Source organism: Ogataea polymorpha (genome assembly GCF_001664045.1).
Source record: "Ogataea polymorpha strain NCYC 495 leu1.1 chromosome Unknown OGAPOscaffold_5, whole genome shotgun sequence".
In the NCBI taxonomy this organism is placed as follows: Eukaryota; Fungi; Ascomycota; class Pichiomycetes; order Pichiales; family Pichiaceae; genus Ogataea; species Ogataea polymorpha.
The window spans coordinates 164054-174201 of NW_017264702.1; the positions used below are offsets into that span (position 1 = coordinate 164054).

Genomic DNA, 10148 nt, shown 5'->3' on the forward strand with positions numbered 1-10148 from the left:
ATTTGAGTACGGCATTTATTAGTCATATTATTACTGGGTTATCTAATCTCCCTCCTCAACAACGCAAGTCTCGTAATCGAGCAATTTCCAAAATTGCCAAATGGAGAAGGCAAGAACAGAACCAAGAATTGGGCCCACCCAGTAGATCCAGTGGTAAACAGGGAAGGATCTGGAAGCAATACATGGGCCAAACGTTCTGGCTGGGTTCAGGCCGGCACCAGTGTAGTAGACACAAATTAAGTGACCCAGGAAAAGCGATAGACCAATGCACACTGGAGCGTAATCTGAAAGGTTCGATTGCTCCACAGCGGTCATCAGAACAGTGATGCACAGCAAAGTGGTACCGAACATCTCAATGAAAAGACCTCTACTCTTGGAGCATCCTCCGCCAAGACCGTTAGCAAAAGCCACTGGGCCGGGAGTCATAGCAGAGGCTGCACCAGCAGCGGCCATACCAGCCACCATCTGGGACAACATCATGATAATACCACGAACCGGCGAAATGGCTCTTGCAAGCACCAGGGACAGGGTGACTGCAGGGTTGAGGTTACCACCAGAAACTCTACAGGTGAGGAAAATGGCAACCATGACACCAAAACCGAAACCGAAGGAGATCATGATGAGCTTGGCAGGATTGGAACCCTCGGAGGAGTAGAACTCGTCCTGGTTGGCAATCTGGGCAATCATGTATGCGACCCATAGGAAGATGAAGGTACCGATAAATTCACCAGAGGCAGCCACCAAGTGATTTTTCATGGTGATGGAGAGACCAAATTTGGAGGTCTTGAGAGCTGGGGAGTAGCCCAATTGTTGTTCAGCGTCCATTTGGTATTCGTTAATGATGTATGCCTTGGTCCCCGAGAATCTGTGTCCTATTTATACAATGAAATTGACACTTTCTTTCCCAGAGGGTGGAGTCTGCAGACGCTGATCGATGTATAAGATTCTTATTGTTCAAATGAAGAGACAAAAGAAACGGAGGACAATCATGGATAGAATAGGAAAGAAGTGCGTGTGTTTACATATTGCTGCCTGGGGAAAATTTAGGCACTTTTTGGCCTCTTCGGGCCTGTTAGCCCACGTTTTAGGAAAAAGGCCACTTCTCTACAGAGAGCTTCTACAACCTTATTGTGCCTTTTTTTCTCTTCGTGTTGTTTAACACTCACAAGTTTATTGTTAGATTTTGATTTGACAGACAGCAACAGTCTTGAGAAACTGCTGGTAGTTTCAGGTTTGCTTAAAGTGGCCATGATATTTTGGTCTGCTGATCATCTTGTTCGGCTGCCAGCATTAATGAGACGTTGTCGATGCGACGCTCACCCCTGTGAAAGTATTGCCTCTAGCTCCTGCTGTCTCATGCAGCCTAGCCTTTTGTGTTCTGCGAGGAACCAGTGCCGACAGCCCAGAATTTCAAGTTATTGTTTATTGTTTGGCACCTGGCTGTAGCAAATATTCTTATTTTTCTTCGACCCGAAAACAATTCACACACACAAAGCAGTCTACAATTGATATTTATATGCTGCGGCAGCGAAGTTTTCACACATGAACATCTATATAGGCGTATTTCTGTTTCAAACCGTTGTATTATAAGGCTTTATTCTTTACTTGTGGACGCCGTCTTAAGCCATGATACCCATACGCTAACCATAGATCCGATCCAGAGTTTCATCTCTTACGGGGCCAACACAGAGCTCAAAGCATGTTCCCATTGTGAGTGAAATGAAAGCGAGGCGAAAGTCCGCTCTGATATCCTTGGAATCAAGACTTCCTCGGCCTCTCCAAGCGGTTCTTACCTTCGAAAGGCCTTCAAAACACCCGTGGTACGTTTTACTTACAGCGCTCCAGCCAATTACAAGTGGGACATATTAGTCCTCTTTTCTCAACGGTAATCCATGAATTTTGGTCATGAGAAAAAACCCCGCTGACCACCACCGGACACCCAGAGTGACCACTACGGATCGACGGTCTAGTAGGACGGGGTGTCGAGCGGGGAAGGCAAACTCAGGGTGTCTGCGGGTCAATGGGGATTTAAAATGGACTAAAACTAGCAGGAATTTACGGAGTACGAAACGTTGATGGGGTGAGGGTGACTGTGGACCGATACCGGAGGGCTCCATGATTTGCTAGTATTCTGACCCCATAAAAAATTAATTTTCTCACACGACCTCGACAAGTTCTAGTATAAGAATTGTGTTTGTCGGCAGTATTTTTTCGAAATATCCTAAATAATGCAGGCACAACTAGCGGCAGTGGGTAGACGCCTCGGACAAAGACGTCTGTTTGGACACTCCCCAAAGATTCTACAGACGATCAAGCCAGCCGAGCCGGTCCAGCCTATTTCGACTCCGAAGCGCAAAAAGGCCGGATTTTTCACCTACACTTTTTATGGGCTTATCGCTGCCGCTTTGGCGGAAACTGCTTACCTGACCTACTCTGTTTATAAGGAGACCAACCCAGGTTTACAGAAGCCACAGTCTCTCTTGAAAGAAAACGGAAACAAGAAGAAGAACGTTGTTATTCTGGGTTCCGGCTGGGGAGCAATCTCATTCTTGCATAAGTTGGACACCACACAGTATAACGTGACGATTGTTTCTCCACGTAACTATTTCCTGTTTACTCCACTTCTGCCGTCTGTTCCAACCTCCACTGTTGGATCCAATTCGATTTGCGACCCTGTTCGGACTATTGCCCGTCAAACTCCGGGCGAGGTGATTTATTATGAAGCTGCTGCAACCGACGTGGATCCTGTGAACCAGACTGTCAAGATTGTTCACAAAAACATGAACTTCGCACACGGAGAAGCGTTTGTGAACAAAGATGATCCGATCGAGAAGACGCTGAATTATGACTATTTGATCTACGCTGTTGGAGCAAAAGTCAATACGTTTGGCATTCCCGGTATTCCAGAGTACGCATCGTTCTTGAAAGAGGCCCAGGACGCCACTGCGGTGAGACAGAAACTTTTCAACGCCATTGAGGCATCCAGACTGTTGCCAGAAGACTCAGAGGACCGCAAGCGTCTCCTGACGTTTGTTGTTTGTGGTGGAGGCCCAACCGGTGTTGAGTTGGCTGCTGAGGTGAAAGACTACATCGACCAGGACCTGCTCAAGTTCATTCCAGGAATCGACAAGGAAATGAAGGTGGTCTTGGTGGAGGCTTTGCCTAACATTTTGAACATGTTCCATCCTAAGCTGATTGAGTACACGAAGGAGGTTTTCAAGACCCAACATGTTGATTTGAGAACCAATACCATGGTGAAAAAAGTGGATGCTAAGAACGTTTACGCTTCTGCCAAAAAGCCAGACGGCACCACTGAAGAGGTGGTGATTCCGTACGGTACACTTGTGTGGGCCGGTGGTAATGCCCAAAGAGAGTTGACCCGTTCGCTTGCTGATAAAATCACCGAGCAGAAGACGGCCAGAAGAGGTCTTCTTGTCGATGAGTACATGAAGCTTGACGGAGACGACCACATCTATGCTTTGGGAGACTGCACTTTTACTGCCAATGCCCCAACTGCCCAGGTTGCTCACCAGCAGGGAGAGTTTTTAGCTGATCACTTCAACAAGCTGGCTAAGATCGACGACCTCGAGTATGTCATATCTTTGGAAAAAGACCAGGCTTCCAAAGAAAAACACTTGAAGCGTCTTGAGAGATACAAAAACAGTCTCAAACCGTTCTCCTACAGACACCAGGGTGCTCTGGCATACGTTGGTTCTGAGAGAGCCGTGGCCGACCTTACATGGGGCTCGTGGTCCACTGTTGCTCTTGGAGGAAGCCTCACGTTCTTCTTCTGGAGAACGGCATACGTTTCCATGATATTAGGAGTCAGAAGCAAGCTTCTTGTGATCAGCGACTGGATCAAGGTGTCACTGTTCGGTCGGGACTGCTCCAAAGACTAAATTCGTTAGAGTAATATTCCAAATGACTAGCGGTACTAATTAATGTTGGCACACTTGCGCGGTTCCAGCTCGCCCGTTTCGGGCACCACCATCGTTTCCCAGTCTAGCGGGTAGAGTAGCTTGCCCGATTTCGAACGCGCGTGTATCACTCCTAAATCGTTCCTTGCTGTGGACAGGTAGTAATTAATTCCATCTCCCAGAGAAATCACCAGAGCCTTGACGATATCTCCTGGTCTAAAACATTCTCCCACTTTCACCTTGTCTCGATCTGTGGAACGGATGTCTGTGGAGCGAATCACGGCTTTGAAATTCTCGCCGTAATCGTTCAGTAATAAATTAGATAGATGAATGCTTGCGTCTTGAACGTGAAGGATATCGAGGTGGACTTTGTTGGACGAAATCTTTGTAACTTTGGCGATGACCACGTCGTTTTCGGAAGGCGTGAAATTGGCGATTTTAGCTCCACTCGATTGCACTGAAACGGTGGACGTGTTATCGTTGGTGGTAAAGTGCACAGACCCCAAGGTGGTAGCGACAATGCACGGAACAACCGTTCCATCAACTGTTTTCTCTATCTGTAGCGTGTTGGGGCCTGACACATACGTGTGGTTGCTCGTATGGACGGGGACAATTGGCTGTCCTGGCAATACCAAGGCGTTCATACGGATTCCTGATAAGGAGGGTGAAAAAATTTTAATAAATTTTTTTTTTCAATAAAAAAAAAAAATATCAATATGGGTAAAGGAGACATTAAGAAGGCTGTTAAGCCAGCCAAAGAAGCACTGAAGGGGAAGAAAGCGGAGAAGGAGGTGAAGGCTTCGAAGGAGAAGGCTAAGGAGATCAAGACGAAGGGTAAAGGTAAGAAGAAGGAGGAAGAGGAGGAGGAAAGTGAGACCGAGTCTAGTGACTCTAGCGATTCGAGCGATTCGAGCGATTCGAGTGATTCTGAGGGTGAGAAAGATTCTAGTGATTCTAGTGATTCTAGCGACTCGTCTGATTCTAGTGATTCTAGTGATTCTGACGACTCTAGCGACTCTGATAGTTCTGAGAGCTCTGATTCAGAGTCTGACTCTGAGGAGGAAGAGAAGAAGGAGAAGACAGAGAAGAAGATAAAAGAAGAAAAGAAGGAAGAAAAGAAGGAAAGTTCTGATAGTTCTGATAGTTCTGACAGTTCTGACAGTTCTGACAGTTCTGATTCCGACAGTTCTGACTCCGACAGTTCTGATTCTGACAGTTCCGACTCCGATAGCTCTGATTCTTCTGATTCTTCGAGCTCTGATTCTTCGAGCTCTTCTGACTCTGAGTCCGAGGAAGAGAAGGAGAAAAGTACGGCGAAGAAGAGCTCCAGTAGCGATAGTGACAGCTCTGATAGTGACAGCTCTGATAGCGAAGACTCTGATAGTGACAGTTCAGACAATGCCAGCTCTGAGTCTGCATCTGATGCCTCAGAGCCTCGCAAGAGAAAGGCTGAAGAAGAGCAAGAGACCCCAACTAAGAAACCTAAGGAGATGGCCACTCTGTTTGTCGGAAGACTGGCGTGGGCAGTCGACGACCGCAGACTTTTAGAGGAGTTCCAATCTCTGGACGGAGTTTTGTCTGCCAGAGTGATGACTGAGCGGGAAACCGGTCGTTCGAGAGGGTACGGATACGTTGACTTCGAGTCCAAAGAACAGGCACAGAAAGCCCTGGAACAGTTCCAGGGCAAGGAGATCGAGGGCAGACCAATTAATCTTGACATGTCGACTTCGAAGCCTCAGACACCGTCTCAGAACCAGAAGTTCCAGGACAGAGCCAAGAAGTACGGCGACACTCCGTCGCAGCCTTCTGACACCCTGTTTGTGGGAAATCTCTCGTTCCAGGCCGACAGAGACACTTTGAAGGAGTTCTTTGAGCAGCACGGTACCGTTTTGGGCATCAGGATCCCTACCCACCCTGAGTCCGAGCAGCCTAAGGGATTCGGATACGTCCAATTCAGCACTGTTGACGAGGCCAAGGCGGCTTTGGAGGCCCTGAACGGCGAGTACATTGCTGGCAGACCTGTGCGTCTGGACTTTAGTGCTCCAAGAGACCCTAACGGAGGTTCTCGTAACGGCACGCCTACCCCTCGAGGTGGCCGTGGAGGATTTGGCGGCGGACGCGGGGGAGCTCGCGGTGGCTTCGGCAGAGAGCGTTCCAGCGGAAGCGGCTCCAATTCCATTCCTGTGGCCTTCAAGGGTAAAAAGAAGACTTTCGACTAAATTAATCGATTGGTGGGAAATTGTTTTGTACTTTATAAAAAATATTGTATGCCTTTTAAATTCGAGGCTCTCTTCACAGAGGCCGTCATATGGACGCGTTGCGTCTACGCGCTGTCGACCATTTCTGACACCATTAAGGTCACGTTGAAGGAGGCTGGGGACAAGTACGAGCTTCTGCTGACGGCCGTGAACATCAACAAAACCAGCTCTTTGACGTGCACTTTTCGTCAGGAGTTTTTCCACACATTTACCATAGAAGGCGATTTGCCGGTTGTGAACAACCAGCAGACGTTCAGCTTTCTGATCAACAGCAAAACCATGAATGTGTGCTTCAAAGACTGCGAAAACACAGAGTCTTTGAAACTGCTGCTGATCCACGAGAACGTGCCCGATTCAAGTCAGATATTCAGCAACAGGCTGTTCGTAGAGGCCATGCGCACGAACGGGGTGACCAAAAACTACTCGCTGACGTTCCGACCCGGATACGCGTCGGATGATCTCAAGATCAGCAGGGTTTATGCCCGCCTAGTGCGTACACAGGACCAGGAAGACCGCGTGCACCATCTGGTGATGGAGATTCGCATTCTGAAAAGGTTCCTGAGCATGTTTGGTCAGGGTCTCGAGGACTTCAGACTTGAGGTGTACCCCAGTGCACGCAAGATGCTTTTGCACGGATTCAACCGCCAGGAAATGCTGAGCCAGAAGAATGCGTCGCTGGCGACGCAGCCGATGAGTTTGTCGATGCAAGTGAGTCTGAACGACCTGGTGGACGAAAACACCCTTCCAGGAAACCAAAAACACAGTATCGCGTTCAGGTTGCGCGACTTCCGCACTTTTGTGCAGCTGGCAGGTGCTGAAAGTGGCGAGTGCTCCATCAATTTCAGCTACGAGGGCTCTCCGATCGTGTTTGAGCGCCGCGTCGCGAGGGGAGAGCACGAGCGGTGCGAGGTGTGCATGTTTACGCTGACCATGATCAGCGACAGCGAGGCCTCAGAGTCTGCTCCGTTTGCCGAGCCGCCAAAACAGCCACAGTCGGCAGAGTCGCTGTTTGTGTCCGAGCGGACGGAGTCGACTGCTGCCGCCCAGATCGTCTGGAATAACAAGCCGCACGACACAGCTACACAGGACCGGCCTCGGAGTCCGCCGGCGGTGGCCCGCGAACAAGCCTCCCAGCCCGAGCCGTTGCCCTTCGACCCTGACAGGCTGGACCCGACGCAGGTGCCCATTGCCAAGGGCCTGTTTGACTAAGGAATGATATTTATGTCGACTTTATAAACAGAACGCCTATTTCTGCACCTTGTTGCCGTAGTGGTACTTTATATACCTGTATCCCTGGCCAATCTGGGCTCCTTCGTTGAGCAAGTGACACACAAAAAGAAGGTAATTGGCTGGTTTCACGGCGAGCGCGTAGCGCATAAACACCAAAGAATACACAATCAGCGAGCCCGTCATTGGTCCGCTGATCACCTCTGGCGACTTGTTTCTGATATCCATGATGGCCGCGATGGGAAGCCCAAAGTTCGACACGGGCCCCCAAAAATGTGTCGTGAAAACATACTTGAGGTTTTGTTTGTTGAAGATCTGGTGTGCAAATTTCCACGCCGAGGACGAGCTCATGGTTGTTCAGCAGGTACAACTAACTTATAGAAAAATAAAAAAAAAAATATTTATTCGGTCTCCTCTTTTTGCAGTGGAGTGTAGTGCGTCTGCCGGCTCACCAGCGCGCCCAGGAATCCGCACGCAACCACCGCCAAGCCCAGTGTGCCCCAGAACGCGCCGTTGTAACACCTGTGTCCGGCCATGCACAGCCGTCTCGTTTCCCCAGATATCTCCAGATTTTCAGTATGCAGATCGTAGTTGCGGGCGAACAGCGTGCTCAGCACGAGGTTCGTCACCACGGGAGTCAGGTTGCACAGCCCCCAGTTCGTGCTGAAGCTCGTCATCCCCCACAGATCGCTCACTACCAGCGGCGTCAGTGTGTACAGCGAGCCGTACCCCAACCCCAGCCCCACAGACAGAAAAGAAAGCGTACGCAGGTTGTGCGAAAAAATGCCACCAATCTGGACCGCGCCGATCAGCGTGGCGGGAACTAGCAGCAGGTACGTTCGCGAACGCCGCACGCGCGCATGGAACTCGTCTGCGACCAGCCCGCCCACTAGTCGCCCGCCTGTCGAGCACAGCGAGAGCAGGCTCACTTGCGCGTGCTGGTGCTCCTGCACCGCCACATCGTACGCGGCGAGCGCCTGCTGCGTTTGCGACGGCAACGCATACAGCGAGCACACAATCATGCCGAGACCGTAGATGTACATCTGTCCTATGCCGGCAAGAAGACCCAGAGCCGCTGTGACCATCCAGAACTCGGGTGTCCTGAGGGCATGCGGCTTCTCTGTGTGGCGCAGCACAGGGCGCGGCGACGACAGCACCTGCATCGGAATCGACGCAGACACGTTAGTTGCAGGCACACGCGGCCGCCGCCAGTCGTACACGCTGAGCACGGGCGCCGTGGCCAGTCCGATTCCGAACGTTACGCTAGCCACCATCTTCAGAAACGCGGCTGTGTCGCCTGGCGTAAGCCAGCTCCCCAGGCTGGAAAAGAAGATGCCGCTGGCGCCGTAGCATGCCAGCGGTAGCGCCACGGCAAGCCCTTTGCGCGCAGGCCACGCAAGCATGCTGCTTTTCACGCAGGCAGAGCCGAGTCCAGTGCTACCGACGCCGATCAGCGCAAATAAAAAGCAGCTGTACGGTAAATTTGATGCAGCAGACGAGTACTGCTTGTAGAACAGCAGGTACCCGAGCCAAATTGCCAAGGAGCCCAACACCGCCGGAAAAGTGAAGCCCACAGCGTCGATAACGTGTCCGCACGGCGGGCCTGCCAGGATCGTGGCAGACTGTCCAGCTATTGCGATTCGCGACGTTTGTGCGGCGGTGTACCGTAGCTGGGAGGCCACCTGTGGCGAAAACGCGCCAAAGAAGTAGAGCGTTCCGCAATTGAGGCTCGCTATGGACGCGCACGTGACAATCACCCACGCAGACGGAGCCATCGGTAGAGAACAAGTGTGTGCTTTTGTGCTAATAAATAAAAATATTCACTGCTGAAAATTTATGCTCAAAATCGCATACTTTGGCTCTGACCAGTTTTCGATCCGGTGCCTGGCGCACCTTCTTCCCAAATACGCCGACGCGATCACCGTGGTTGCACGGACGGCCAAGCTGAGTGGCCGCGGGCTCAAACAGTACAAGGAACCGCTCATCGTGAGCTACGCCAACCAAACAGGTCTGCCGCTTGTGCGTGCAGATCAACGTGCCGACTTTGACAGGCTGTGCGGCCAGTTCGACATCTGCGTGGCTGTGTCTTTTGGACTTCTCATCCCTGCCTTCTTCCTCGAGTCGCTCAAATACCCGGGTCTCAACGTGCACCCGTCGTTGCTGCCAGCGTTCTCCGGGCCGGCTCCCATGCAACGCGCGCTACTCAGCCACCAGAATTACACCGGAGTGTCCTTGCAGACGCTCGATAAGAAGAAATTCGACCGTGGGCGCATTCTGGCACAGGATAGACAAGAGATCACCGAATCGGAGACCCTTGACTCTCTGTGCGAGAAACTGGCGGATGCCGGCGGCAGGCTGCTGAAAAATTCTCTGGACACTGGCCTGTACAAGCCGCAAAATTACCCTTCTTTCGTCTCACCTGAAAGCTACTCGTACGCGGCGAAAATAAAGCCTTCAGACAAACGCATCGACTGGAATAACTTCACCACAAAACAGATCCTACGGCGACAGAACACGCTCGGTCCGCTCTTTGCCAACGTCCAGGCCATCTCCAAGGAAAACCAGCCCATCCTCAAACGGGTGTACCTGCCAAATTTGCAACCAGCTACCACACGCGACGAGTCTGCACAGCCAGGACAATTCTCTCTCAAAGATGGAAAACTGACGGTGGCCACCATAGACAGCGCTGTCGAGTGCGCGACGCCAGGACTGGAGGGCATCGGGGCGGAGTCGGCAGCAAAATTCA

The 10148-nt window shown here is 51.0% G+C and overlaps 7 protein-coding genes across 7 annotated transcripts; 4 read left to right on the forward strand and 3 right to left on the reverse strand.

The window, feature by feature from the left end:
* Nucleotides 1-7: 7 nt before the first annotated feature.
* Nucleotides 8-800, reverse strand: OGAPODRAFT_16748 (uncharacterized protein). The gene has a single exon (XM_018354641.1). The coding sequence runs from the start codon at nt 754-756 to the stop codon at nt 43-45; it is 714 nt and encodes a 237-aa protein (XP_018209677.1). The 5' UTR covers nt 757-800; the 3' UTR covers nt 8-42.
* Nucleotides 8-4577, forward strand: OGAPODRAFT_16749 (uncharacterized protein). Its single transcript, XM_018354642.1, has one exon. The coding sequence runs from the start codon at nt 2229-2231 to the stop codon at nt 3897-3899; it is 1671 nt and encodes a 556-aa protein (XP_018209676.1). The 5' UTR covers nt 8-2228; the 3' UTR covers nt 3900-4577.
* OGAPODRAFT_8982 (uncharacterized protein) lies at nt 3935-4561 on the reverse strand (the record flags this gene model as incomplete). The annotated part of the gene is made up of 1 exon (XM_018356943.1): nt 3935-4561. The coding sequence occupies one exon, from the start codon at nt 4559-4561 to the stop codon at nt 3935-3937; it is 627 nt and encodes a 208-aa protein (XP_018209678.1).
* A 63-nt stretch (nt 4578-4640) lies between the features above and the next one.
* Nucleotides 4641-6180, forward strand: OGAPODRAFT_101159 (uncharacterized protein). The gene has a single exon (XM_018353021.1). The coding sequence runs from the start codon at nt 5408-5410 to the stop codon at nt 6134-6136; it is 729 nt and encodes a 242-aa protein (XP_018209679.1). The 5' UTR covers nt 4641-5407; the 3' UTR covers nt 6137-6180.
* Nucleotides 6181-6184: 4 nt separating this feature from the next.
* Nucleotides 6185-7583, forward strand: OGAPODRAFT_94587 (uncharacterized protein; the record flags this gene model as incomplete). The annotated part of the gene is made up of 1 exon (XM_018357573.1): nt 6185-7583. The coding sequence occupies one exon, from the start codon at nt 6185-6187 to the stop codon at nt 7382-7384; it is 1200 nt and encodes a 399-aa protein (XP_018209680.1). The 3' UTR covers nt 7385-7583.
* OGAPODRAFT_94588 (uncharacterized protein) lies at nt 6252-9177 on the reverse strand (the record flags this gene model as incomplete). The annotated part of the gene is made up of 2 exons (XM_018357574.1): nt 6252-7717; nt 7855-9177. The coding sequence occupies 2 exons, from the start codon at nt 9175-9177 to the stop codon at nt 7421-7423; spliced, it is 1620 nt and encodes a 539-aa protein (XP_018209681.1). The 3' UTR covers nt 6252-7420.
* On the forward strand, nt 9137-10116 carry OGAPODRAFT_77014 (uncharacterized protein; the record flags this gene model as incomplete). Its single annotated transcript, XM_018356260.1, has 3 exons — nt 9137-9190; nt 9272-9982; nt 10008-10116. The coding sequence occupies 3 exons, from the start codon at nt 9137-9139 to the stop codon at nt 10065-10067; spliced, it is 825 nt and encodes a 274-aa protein (XP_018209682.1). The 3' UTR covers nt 10068-10116.
* Nucleotides 10117-10148: the final 32 nt, after the last annotated feature.